This window comes from Ranitomeya variabilis, chromosome 6 (genome assembly GCF_051348905.1).
Source record: "Ranitomeya variabilis isolate aRanVar5 chromosome 6, aRanVar5.hap1, whole genome shotgun sequence".
NCBI classification, from domain to species: domain Eukaryota; kingdom Metazoa; phylum Chordata; class Amphibia; order Anura; family Dendrobatidae; genus Ranitomeya; species Ranitomeya variabilis.
This window is the reverse complement of record NC_135237.1, coordinates 339,928,752-339,942,885: the sequence shown is the minus strand read 5'-3', so window position 1 is coordinate 339,942,885 and position 14,134 is coordinate 339,928,752. Positions and strand designations below refer to the sequence as shown.

Sequence of the window (14,134 nt, the reverse complement as noted above, 5' to 3'; positions counted from 1 at the left end):
AACTAATTTTCAGTCCAAGAGGGTGTTATAAGGGTTTTCACTGTGGGTGTGCATTTCGCCTGCCTGTATGATGCTGACCAATCATAAGTAGGAAGTAATACTCAAAGAATAAAATGCCCACCATAAGGTAGTGCAGATCTCAGTGTTTGAGATGTAATGATACAGCCCTAATCTCCTGGTCTAACATCCTGCATGAGTCAGTGTGGGGGAATGGCAGTGCAACTGTGTTTAGTTGTGTCACATTACAAATCCTCCTATCAGCTCTCCTAGCAATCCTAGCAATGACAGCTCTGCTGTGCTGTCCTCTCACACTGCATGTCAAGAGATCTGTCAGTAATCACACTTAAGTTTGTTGTGCTCAGCTTGTACTTGCTTCATCAGAGCAGACTGTCATTACATCTAACATAGAATAGTCCAGAATTGGCAGGTTACTCATGTGAGATGTATTGACTGTCTTGATCTCACTGTAGAGCACGTACAAGATACCTCAGCACAGCAGACATAAGTTTGATTACTGATACACTGACGATGTCACTAATAAAGAGAGTTGGGAGAAGAGTTTGCAATGTGGCACAGCTAAACTCAGCTGCACTGCCCCTTTCTCTACACTGACTGACTAATGCAGGAGATTAAACCAGTACATCAGAACTACAGTATATCATTACATCTCACACACCTAGCAATCTCCAGTAAGTAGGGATGAACAGACATGTGGAAGATCGGATTCTGGTACCCCACCCAACCTTTTTTTCAAAGCTCTGGTAGGCAATGGCAGGGATGCAGTAAAGAGGCACATGCAGATTTTTAGTTCAAGCTCAGTGTTTTATTCATACTGGTGGCAGAAAAAAACACAGTCTTACATCAGACAAAGCAAAAGTCCAGCTTGTTTTCACAACAAAGGTAAGGACCAGGACTTGCCAATCCGTACAGGTATGATGTTGCCACTAGGGTTGAGCGAAACGGGTCGGCCATTTTCAGAAGTCGCCGACTTTTGGCAAAGTCGGGTTTCATGAAACCCGACCCGACCCCTGTGTGGGGTCGGCCATGAGGTCGGCGATCTTCTGAATCTGGTATCGGAATTCCGATACCGAGTTCCGATATGTTTGTGATATCGGAACTCGGTATCGGAATCCACATTTAAGTGTAAAATAAAGAATTAAAATAAAAAATATTGATATACTCACCTCTCCGACGCAGCCTGGACATCGCCGCTGGTAACCGGCATCTTCTGTTCCTAAGAATGGCACTTGAAAGACCTTTCGATGACGTCACGGCTTGTGATTGGTCGCGGCGGCCCACGTGACCGCTGAGCGACCAATCACAACAAGCCGTGACGTAATTCTCAGGTCCTAAATTCCTCATTCTAGGAATTTAGGCCATGAGAATTATGTCACGGCTTGTGATTGGTCGCTGAGTGGTCACGTGGGCCGCCGCGACCAATCACAAGCCGTGACTTCATCGAAAGGTCCTTCACGTGCTGATTCTTAAGAAGGAAGGCTGCCGGAAAGAAGCAGGGTGCATCCAAGGGTGAGTATATACCTAATAGGAATATACTCACCCTCGGCTTCTTTCCGGCAGCCTTCCTTCTTAAGAATGAGTGCGTGAAGGACCTTTCGATGGAGGACAGAGAATGAACTTCAATCCAATATTGCGGCCAGCATGCAGCCAGCGGGTAAGGAAAGGGTGAATCAAACACCCGAAAACCCCGCCCATATGACCCAAAACCGGTCCCGCCAAATTCAGGTGACAGGTTCCCTTTAAGTTGTATTTGTCACAGGTACCATTTTGAGGAACATGTAACTTTTTAATTAACTTGTATTAAATAATCACCGTCATTTCAACATATCTTGCATAAAGCAATAGTTCAAGCAAATACAAAAAAACTTTAAATATAACCATATTTAAAGAATATAATCAGACAGGTCTGCTTCCATCTCTACTTTTGAGTCACTTCTTCCCTTCTCTCCTGCACTTACAATTAGTGATAAGCGAGTGTACTTGTTGCTCGGGTTTTCCCGAGCACGCTCGGGTGGTCTCCGAGTATTTATGACTGCTCGGAGATTAAGTTTTCATCGCCTCAGCAGCATGATTTACAGCTATTAGCCAGCTTAATTACATGTGGGATTACCTAGCAACCAGGCAACCCCCACGTGTACTCAGCCTGGCTAGTAGCTGTAAATCATTCAGCTGCTGTGATGAAAACTTAATCTCCGAACACTAACAAATACTCAGAGGTCACTCAAGAAAACCCGAGCAACAAGTACACTCGCTCATCACTACTCACAATCCATTCTGAAAAGAACTGTCCAAATCCATCTTGGTTAAAGAAGGTTGAAATGCCAGCACAGTGAGGCATCAGATTACACCTACCATTGTACTATATGGAGATAGGAGTGAGGAGTAGAGTAAAGCTACGGTCACACTATCAGTATTTGGTCAGTATTTCACATCTGTATTTGTAAGCTAAAACCAGGAGTGGGTGATAAATATGGAGGTGGTAACATGTCTCTATTAGACTTTTCCTCTGATTGTTCCACTCCTGGTTTTGGCTTACAAATACTGATGTAAAATACTGACCAAATACTGATAGTGTGCCAATAGACAAATACGCAGGCAGTGAAGCACACACAGATCGAGTAGCAGCTTTCGAGCAAAAAAATGTAGCTTCTATCAGAACTGTTGTCACTATTGTTTAATGTCTTCTATGCTGAATTAGTATTATTTTGTGGTCCATATGACTTTTTAATCACTTTTTTTTACACTTTCTAGGAGGTGGAGTGAACAAAAAATAGCAAATCTGGATTTTTAGTAAAAAAAAATATATATATTGTTCACTATTCAATATACTCAACATGTTACTAAGATTATAACTCTGAGCTGTTTTTCTACTTTTGCACAAAGAAATCACTTACTTAAAAAATATATTTTTTCCCTTATTTTTCTGAAACCCATAAGTTTTATTTTTATAAACAGAGCTGTGTGAAGAATTATTTTTTTTTATACAGGACAAGCTTTAGTTTATATTGGTGAATAGACACTTTTGATCCCCTTAGGCTATGTGCACACGTTCAGGATTTTTTGAGTTTTTTTTCACGTTTTTTCGGCCATTTTCCGCGGAAAAAAACACTAACTTACATTAGGCATCCATCATTTTAATGCATTCCGCAATTTTTGTGCACATGCTGCGTGGTAAAAAAAATGCCGCTTGTTCATTAATTTTGCTGATTTTTCGCGTTTTTGCCACTATATTATTGCATTGGGAAGCTCCAGAAAAAAAAAACAGGAAAAATCTGCAAAAAAACCACGAGCGGATTTCCTGCAGAAAAAGTCCCGTTTTGCTCAGGAAAATTCTGCTGACATTCCTGAACGTGTGCACATAGCCTTATATTCCACTAGATTGTGGCCCGATTCTAACGCATCGGGTATTCTAGAATATGCATGTCCCCGTAGTATATGGACAATGATGATTCCAGAATTCGCGGCAGACTGTGCCTGTCGCTGATTGGTCAAAGCAACCTTTATGACATCATCTTCGCCATGGCAACCATTATGACATCTACGTCGATACTGTGCCCGTCGCTGATTGGTCGAAGCCTGGCGGCCTTGACCAATCAGAGACGCGGGATTTCTACGTCGATACTGTGCCCGTTGCTGATTGGTCGAGGCCCAGGCGGCCTCGACCAATCAGAGACGCGGGATTTCCAGGACAGACAGACAGACAGAAAAACCCTTAGACAATTATATATATAGATTGCTTGGTAGGAGGGATGGTCAGAAATAAACTGGAATTGTTTTATTTTTGTATTTATTTTTACCGCATGCAATACAATTGATATGATAAATTTATTCTGCTGGACTTTAAAACCCTTTTCATCATTATTGGGACAGAACAGAGATCCACTAATAAGACAGTAATTCTCGCTCTAAAGAACCATTTGAATTTCCAGTTAGTCACATAGAAAACTATATTTTTAATTAAAAAAGCCAAGTTAACTCCAAGGGAAATGAGTTTCTGATGGCAGCCGCTTGCCTGGTGTGTAAGGAACTGGATCTATCAGTATCTCCTATCGAAGGAAATGACTGGAATGAGAGGATCTGTCTAATAATTGTGTAATAATGATGTACAAAATATTATACTACATATAATATTGAATAACAGTCCTAAAGTGATTAACTGATTTTAGCCCTTAAAACTTGCAGTTTTGCTTACTTGACAGTGTGGCTAAAAGTCTCGGCTTTAGATAATTACATCTAAAGTAGTAAATGTAGAAAATATACATTATATGCATTTACATATATGTATACATTTTATGATATACATGTATTTAGAAAAACAGCAGTTGTTTGTGTCTAACTTTGCTTCCATTTTCTTCCTACAGTTAAAAGAGGATTCCATAACAGTACCATGAATAAGTCTGCTGAGCTAGAGAAAGGCATGCATGAAGAGATCACGCTAGGTATATAATAATGTTCTATTAATGTATAATCCAATCTTTACAATCATCAATATTCAGATGTGAGTCCATAGGAGAGATATCATTACTCTAACTTTAGTTACATAAAGCATTTATTTTTGTTGAAAATTGGAAACAATCAACCTTGTTATCTGTAGCTCCATCGTCAACCATAGGGTAAAATATATATATATATATATATATATATATATATATATATATATATATATATATATATATATATATATATATATATATATGCATTCTATTGTTATATTCTAGAAATAAAATCCATTTAATGCGCACAAATAGCATAGAATATCATTTTAAAACACTTTACTGATGATAGAGTGCAATCTGTTATAAACGCATAACATCTTTAGATTTTAGATACACCTTAGTAAAAAAAAGAAAGAAAAGAAACGGAAAGAAGAAGAGAGAAATTTAGAAAGTAAATAGTAAAAAAGGTATTGTACACCTTATCCACAATTGGGCATTGTGTCCAAAAAGATGTGATTAAGGTTGGCTACTTCTAACCAAAAGAATGATGCATAATAGCTGTACAAATGCCTGTCAAAGACTAGGTTATAAAAACATAGTACATACGGTAGCTATCAAAAGTAACGTGATATATATGTAAGCAGGTTAAATGGATGCAGTACACAGGGATTGCAGAGCAGTATGGTATAACAATACTATTTATTATTTTAACAGTAAGAGTTAAAGTAATCTCCTCTCAAGGAGTTAAAGGGACTCTGTCACCCCCTCCAGCCGTTATAAACTAAAAGAGCCACCTTGTGCAGCAATAAAGCTGCATTCTACCAAGGTGGCTCTTTTAGTTTTTGTTGCTGTTATTCCCCAAATAAAGTTATTTATAATTCTGCCCAAATACCTTTCTTTAGACCTGGAGGCAGGTCTGAACCCCCCTCTTTGAAGCGCCAAACTGCCGTTAGTCATATCTTCTGGGGCGCTGGTCGCCGCCCCCTCAGCGCTGTTTTCCTCGGAAATCCGGCACCTGGGCTGTGCTCTTCTGCCTTGGTCAGGCGCATTGAGCATTGGCCATCAGACCTCACCTGCTGGTTTGCAGACTGCGCCTGTGCGGGCAGTGCGGACACCCAGCTACTGAATCCCCACCCCGCAGTGTGTTATGCATTATGCACAGTGCGGGGCTGGGATTCCTGGGCATGCGCACTGCGCTTGTCAGACGCTCCCCCAGGTCCCCCGCCTTCCAGCTCCACACTGTGCATAATACATAACACACTGTGGGGTGGGGATTCAGTAGCTGGGTGGCCGTACTGCCCGCACAGGCGCAGTCTGCAACCCAGCAGGTGAGGTCAGACGGCCAATGCTCAATGCGCCTGCCCAAGGCAGAAGAGCACAGCGCAGGCTCTGGATTTCCGAGGAAAACAGCGCTGAGGGGGCGGCAACCAGCGCCCCAGAAGATATGACTGATGGCAGTTTGGCGCTTCAAAGAGGGGGGTTCAGACCTGCCTCCAGGTCTAAAGAAAGGTATTTGGGCATAATTATAAATACCTTTATTTGGGGAATAACAGCAACAAAAACTAAAAGAGCCACCTTGATAGAATGCAGCTTTACTGCTGCACAAGGTGGCTCTTTTAGTTTATAACGGCTGGATGGGGTGACAGTGTCCCTTTAATAGGCAGTAGCAAAGAGCTATTGGAACAACAAGGGTTAAATTAAATAAGCAAAACAAGTGCGACAGTCTAAGTTTCCAACAACACTTATCATAGCTCCTGGAGAGGTCCTTAGTCCACAGTTCGATGGGAGTAGTAGTACCGGCAACAGCCGATGTAGGGTCCTCAGATGGATTACAAAGTTAACAATCTGACTTCTGGCAGCAGCTGGCAGTCACCGGTTTTGCCCACTGAGCCCTTAGTCCATTTATCTACGGAGCCAAAAGAGTAAAGCTCTCCGCAAGGTTCCTCATGGCACATGTCTCCCTGAGCAGCTGTCGTGAACTGAATGGCTGCTCTGCATGGCTCTACACAGTGTATGCTCCTCTGTGTGCCAGATGACACTGGGACGCCCATGCTGTAATGCTCTGCACATCCCCCAATACCAGAAAGTCTCTCACGCAGCCATCCTGGATCTGTGCTCTGCGGCCCTTATGTCTGCTGCACAGTCTGTCACTGCTCGCAGTGCAGGTCCTCACTCACTGTCCCGCTTGAGCACTCAGGAGATCTCGGCCATAATGCGTCTCCGCACTGTCACCCTGCGTAGCACACTGTACACCTGCTTCTGCTCGTGCTGCCGGAGGGAAACTCACTGCCTCTTCATGCGCTTTTTCCTCACTGCCTGGCTTAGTCACTTCCCCTCTTCCCGGGTCATGGGCCTGTCCTGTCCCCTATCCTTTCCCCCAGGCAACATGGGATGCAGCCTCAGCAGTTCTGGACCCAGTATGATGCAGGCACCTGGAGGACAGTCTCCCTCCTTACATATAAAGGGTTGAAAAAACTTGGCACTCAAGGAGCAATTTGTCGTGAGAAGAAAGGTTCCATTTATTGTGCATCCAATAGTAACGTTAGAGGTTTTCGGTCCTGGTAGGGACCTTCGTCAGAACTGGATGCCGGAAAGGAACCTTTTTAGGCTAGCACAGTGTGGTATGTGATCGGCGTCGCTGAGGATAGGTGCTATTTTTTACTGTGATATATAAAAGGATCAGGGAACTGATCTACACAACTACAATTAATTACTGACCATCCACTTCTAATTTTTTTACCCTGAACAGTTTATAAAAAATCTCACTCCAGCCATATAATCCATACCATTACTGTGTCACTTTCTGTTGTAATTTTGTGTTAAAACATCCATGCTGCCCAACTGACTTGTACCCCAAGAAGTTATTAGTAGATAATGAAGTTGCATTCCTTTATAGTTTATTAACATGTAGGTCGTATGAAGGTATATGACTTAATATACAGTGGGAAAAAAAGTATTTAGTCAGCCACCAATTGTGCAAGTTCTCCCACTTAAAAATATGAGAGAGATGCCTGTAATTGATATCATAGGTAGACCATAATTATGAAAGTCAAAATGAGAAAACAAATCCAGAAAATCACCTTGTCTAATTTGGCAAGATTTATTTTGCAAATTATGGTGGAAAATAAGTATTTGGTCACCTAAAAACATGCAAGATTTCTGGCTCTCAAAGACCTCTAACTTCTTCTTTAAGAGACTCCTCTATCCTCCACTCATTACCTATAGGTCAATGTGTGTTGCATGTCTGTGATGTCATGACGTGCAATGTGCAGTGACCTCCTGGTCACTGATAGGTAAGCGGTGAGGTTGGTATAACACTTTTTTTTCAGTGAAATAGTATAACAAAAAAAGTATCAATTTCAATGTTAATTTTAGAATTTAGTTTTCATGGCATTTGTGGCCATAATAACAAACAACATACAATACTTCAGCCATCTTCCATCAATGTTGTTTGATGCAGGTTCTGACTGTACAACAGAGCTGGCACCCACTGTGAAGGGTGCAAGCTTAGCTCCTAAGCCCACTCCAAATACCCACACGCACAAGAGACCAATGTTTTATGTCAAGAAGTCATTAAAGGAGGGAATGACCCTCATAAAAAGATTGGGATTATCATCAGGGCTGTGAGATGATTACCATGTTATATACATGATTTTAGATGTTTTTAATGTTTCACTTTTGTATGTTCTTGGTCTTTAATAAAGTTGTATATTTTTTGCATTAAATTGTATCAGGTGTGCGCACCATTTTTTGTCCTTTTTTTTCCTCTCTAGCTCATATCCTATTTCCATACAAGACACCCTGACACTTATGCTTTTTGTTATTGGAGGTGCACCCTATTCTCTCTAGTCACATGATGCAGTTTGACAATTTTCTTGCCTGAGATACTGCTATTGATGAGCTGGATGATACTCTCTCTTTTATTGGCCAATCTTCTTCATGGCTTCTCTTCTATTTGAATCAGTGACCTTTTGCTTAGAAATCAACCTAATAACACACTGAGCTATTTTTCCACCACCAGGTTTAAAACAGTAACAATGCAGTGAAATGACAAGAATCTACATAACTCATAATATGCAAAATAGATACGTCAAATTTATATATGAGGTTGCCAAGATGATTGCCTATAAAATGACGTTTGAATCAGTAGTGGATGGTGGGATATGGAGCCTGAAAGTCAAAAGTTTAAAACATTGTTACCCTTTAATCATCAGTGTAGATTACTCCATTGATCCTATCATCATTATGTATGATTCCATGAAACCACAGTGAGATGAGTTGGAACAGCCTTTAACTATTTTTGAAATCATTCAGTGTGACAAATATGAAGTAGTAGGAAGAGCTGAAGAAAGAGATAGATGTTTTAGTATGAATATTTTTTTTTAAGTTCTGTTGTTATATATATTTTTAAGAATATCTGTCATAAACTTTGGCATAATTGGTGATCACCACCAAGATAATGTATATGAAAGCAATTGAGGCAGGTCATCTGTTCAGATAATTGATACTATAGAAACATTCAAGATAACAATAAGCCTTTGTGGCTTTGAATGTTGAGCAAATTGAGATAATCTTCTGTATAACTTATACAAATAAGGGTAAGGGAGAATGTATTACCTGTTCTTTTTCAGATGTCTGATCTAACTGTCAAAACATGTGTTTAAGATTTAGGATGACTCACTTACTAGACATGTTCCAGTTGAAAGGAAATATGCACCTCATTCTCTATGGCATACTTAGATTAGGAGATTGGTGGCACTATGACTTATGTTTCATAAATGGATTCATCTCATATTTTGTATCTTCGTCACCAGTCTTTCAGTACCTGAAACTATACCTTTAAGATATTTTTTCAATAACTAATCAATGTAAAACTGATTATACTTTCCTGTATTTCCTTGTCAATATTTTGCTAACCAAGTGCATATGATTATAGAGCATTCTAAGCAAAATTGAAAGTAAAAATACAAAAAAATTCTCTAATAAACTTAGCCAGATATATTCATCTGAAAATGTATGAGCCATGGGCATGTTTTCTGAATGTCTCATCTGATACTCCTGTAGCACAGCAGGGTGACAAGGATATTCTTATTAATTTTTATGCATGGAAACCAGTGGTATAAGTGTGAAAAATTTGCACTGCATTAATTCTGTAAATATATGTTTCTTTTTGTTAAGTTTTGTATTTTAAATCTGTTAAAATACCATGTGAAGTACATCCCATCCATTGTATTTATCTTGTATACACATCATTTGAATGACATGGCACAGTAAGGACAAATTTCACAAATGATTTAAAGTGCACAAACCATGTTAGAACCATGTTCTCCTTCTTAAGATTGACAATATTGATGCATGCGTTCAGTAATTATTGAAAGTTAACGGGTTATTGATCTTTAGTCAGAGTAATTTGTGTCATCCAGTATTAAACTGGAGTAACTGGTTGTAAATTATTCAGAAGACTTTATATACAAAACAAGTTCATTCACATTTCTGATAGTATGTAAAGCTTGTCATATTGCTAAATTTTTTTCACTGAGGCTGTATCATCATTAAAGAATCAATAATTATTTGAAACAAACCTAGAATGTCTAAACCGGAGTCACATGAATCACTTGTGAGGGTATTTTATATTGGGTGTAAGAACCATGGTCCACCATAGGAATCCTCTAAGAATTACATCTACTGTACAACAGTAGTCAAAACATTTCTAGCAACTCAGCACACAAGTCTGGTAACATTGAACAATAGGAAGTATTTATTAGTTCAATGGTTTAACAGCGGCTTGAGTTTTTCCCAAGCTCACCAGTTTATATGAGTCAAAACATTAATGTTAAAGGAGTTATACTGTCATAGGCCGGGGTCACACTTGCAAGTTCAATGTGAGAAAATCGTGTTGCATGCCTTTCTATGCAGCCGCACACTCCGGTCCTGAGTGCCGTGTACTGATGCGAGAGACTCGTGTGAGTTTCTCGCATTGCACGCGCAAGTGTGACCCCGGCCTTAAGCTACAAGTCTGCAGTCATGCACCATGACTATGGAATGTGAGAAGCCACACATTACTCGCACTGCCACTGTAAGGATTCGCCAATGCTGGCCCCGGGAGCAGAGGACACATGACCGCAAGTATGTGATTTGCATACAAGCAGTCATGTGTCGACTAGATTGGAGCAGCCTCACTCAATGCAAGTGAATTGAACAAGGCCAGACATAGTTTAGTCATAATGTGGCAGCAAGTTTGTAAACTGACATTAACTAGTCTGCAGTCACTCCATCTAACTGCAGACTTGTAGCTTAAGAATGGACAATCCCTTTAAGCTGTATGTGATGGACTCAATTTTTTAATCGTTTCACTGCATGTACTGTATGAAGACAGAGTGAGAATTGTCTTGCTCCAAGGTCAAGCACTAGGACAGTGTCAACTCAAATGAAAGGGAGACTGAAATCAAGGTTGATTCTGCCTTAGCTGAGGGCAATGAAAAGTAATGACAGAGATTCTATTTCCATTCCTGAATTGCTTGCTGGGATTCTTTCTGTACTTTTCATAAAATCACACTTCATCAACCACAGTGGGAGCCCAGTGGTAAGTCCAGATATTTATCAGCAAAGAGCTCCTTGACCCTCCAGCCACCAATAAATCCCTGTGTTATGGGCCAATTTTCAATTTTGCACTTACATTTTTTAAACTCCTTTTCCAAGAGCCATACCATTATTTTCTGTTGATATATATCTGTATGAGGGCTTATTTTTTTGCACAATGATTTGTAGTTTTGAATGACAACATTCACTGTACCACATACTATACATGAAAGGGTTAAAACAATCCAATGATGTGAAATAGTGAGTTATTTCAATCATTGTTTTAGGCATTTTCTTTTTATTGTATTCATTATGCAGTAAACATGACCTAGTAACTTGATTATCCAGGTCAGTACAATTACAAAAATACTAAATTTATATAATTATTTTAAATATTACTGCTCCTAAAAGAAAATTTAAGTTTGAAAAAAAAATGTGTTTATGTCACCCTTTTCTGAGACCCATAGCTTCTAGGTGCTTTGAGAGGCATGTGCTGGCTGTATAACACAGCTCTATACTCACACATACATTACATACATTGTAAATGCACATTGTGGTCCGTGAAGGGCCTAACTACTTAACTTTCTCACTTAATGGAAATGACTCTAGCAGTCAGCTTTTGCTGTGGCTTCACAAAAAACAATCCTACACATAGCAGCAAAAAAAGGTATAGATCTTGCTACTGTACACATTTCAGAAATATTTTAAACCACTAAAATAATAATAAAGAATATATACATTTGATAAAGCTGTAATTGTACTCACCAATATAATCATATTGTGAGGACATTTGAGGATACATTGAGTATTGTAAAATCAAACCATAACAATTGCAGAATTGGATTCATTTCTCAATTTTATTTCGATTGCAAATTTGCAATATTTTTCACTTTTTCACTGCATTATATGGGAAATATGGTAAAATGAATGCTGTCATTTAAAGCTACAGCACACCAAGTGCAACACGTGCCCTCCTATTGGTATGTGTATAAACAAATAAATAAATTTGGGTGTTGGAAGAAGGACAGGAAAATATCCTGATATTGGCAGTGGCAAGAATGGGTTAATAATTTTATTGTTTGAAACTTAAATTTATGTGAAGGGATAGTTATACTAATACCATAATTTTTAAAACAAAAATTGAAAGTTTGGACTGGACCTAGTTTATGGTTCTCTTCTTGATCCCAACTTTATTTACTTTAACAGAAACATTTTGAAGATGACAATTTAATTTCAGAGGTGAGGTGATCATAAAAGTACAGCAATTCTGTCATAGGTTACTTTAGACCAGATTCATACTTATTTCATGGTCTGTCTAACGGCAAGCCTCCCAACCTGAACTTGCAGCCTCACGTGTCTACGAGTTTATAAGATAGGGTTGGGAGACCAGCAACCAGTCCAGGAATTGTAGTCTATCCAGACAATGAAATATGCCTTATAGTCAATATTAGAGATGACTGGATCTGCCAAAATTGGAATATGTCAAATCACATGGAATTACCCAGAAAATTTGATCACAAGCAAATTATTTTCTATGAAATGATTGATTGCTTGATTGATTGATTGATTGACCCTAGAGAATAATAATAAGTAAAAAAAAAGAAAAACTTGTATTCACCTCACCAATCACCTGTCCTGATCCTCTGCTTCTCATTGCTTCTCATCTGGTCCTCAGAGCCACATCATCTTTATCCTATCATGGTCCACATCTCCTAGCTTTTTCACTGTAGGCCAGAGCTTTTGGATATGATCAGGCCACAATCATAATGTCATGGATGTGTGACGTGCGGTGACCTATGAAACCTAGTCACAGGCGGAAATCCTGCACTAGTGTGAACAGGAAAGGAGATGAGGTTCACGATGGAGTAAAGAAGGGATGGCTCTGAGGACAGAACAGCGAGCCACAAATAGGGCAGATATGTGAACGTTGTGGAGAGATTGTTTTTTTTATTGGCTGGCCGGCTACACTATTTTACTAAATCTGTGCAAAGTGAATATACAAAAATCTGTCTTCTCAAGTAAAATTCAATTCCACTCAAATAACTTGGCTCATCTCTAGTCAGCATGTGATACTACTGACAATGTAATAAACTATGCTGTTATGAGCCATTCAATGGTTTGAATTGGAAATACTTCCAGTGACCATGAACATCGTGGCTATTATATGTATAGGTAGTGGAGTCAACAATAGAAAAAATATTAATATCTAGGAAGCTGGACATCAGAACTTGCCACTTACTTCATTTTGACAGTCACCTTGCTTAACATCAAATGACATTTATGGATAGAGAGTATTACCAAACTGCTGCTCGACCAACTCAACCCTCACCTACTGTATCCTCACCCAGCCCTTATAGATTGTGAGTCCTCGTGGGCAGGGTCCTCTCTCCTCCTGTACAAGACGGTGACTCGTTTTGTTCAAGATTATTGTACTTGTGTTTTGTTATGTATACCTCCTTTCACTTGTAAAGCACCATGGAGTAAATATTATACAATTCATACAATAAATATAGGATTTCATAGCACAGTTGTTGAAAAGGCAATCCTGCCATGTTTCCTATTTTGATTGAAAAGATAAAGATTCCGTATTTCTAATGTGCTATTCTATACCTTTGTGTTTTTTGTGATCCATAGTGCCTTTGAAGCACAAAGAAAACATTCTTCATGATGAGCTGATACAATTTTTAGATGGAGATGAAACAGATGACGACAATTTACAAGGTACGATAACAAGTTATACAGCAATCAGTTGTGCTGGAAAGAAATGAAAAACGTGGTTGTGAGTAAAACACTGAGGAAACTGTTGGAGGTTTTTCAATCAAAATGAAGAGTAAATTTTTAATTTTGGTTTGGTGTCACACAAACATATACACATAGTTCCTTTGTCAGTTGTGCCATTGTTTTCTTATGCCCACATTGTACCTAGTAACTTATAATTCAGGTGCAATGCATCCACTATAGTTACCAAAGCCAATTACTAATCTGCTGGTGTAAACTGCATATAAGATCTTAGTTATGTAGGCCAAAAAATAACTAGATGTTTTATCCAAATGATAAAAAAACATACATTTTGCCTCTCAGGGGGAAATGTTCATCCTTAG

General features: G+C 39.1%; 1 protein-coding gene across 1 annotated transcript in view; it reads left to right on the top strand.

The window, feature by feature from the left end:
• LOC143783277 (uncharacterized) overlaps nt 1-14,134 on the top strand; it is a 292,496-nt gene that overhangs the window by 240,991 nt on the left and 37,371 nt on the right. Inside the window, exons 5-6 of the mRNA XM_077271688.1 lie at nt 4,380-4,457; nt 13,668-13,754. Of these exons, the coding sequence (XP_077127803.1) occupies nt 4,380-4,457; nt 13,668-13,754 (165 nt within the window). The remainder of the gene's footprint in view (nt 1-4,379; nt 4,458-13,667; nt 13,755-14,134) is intronic.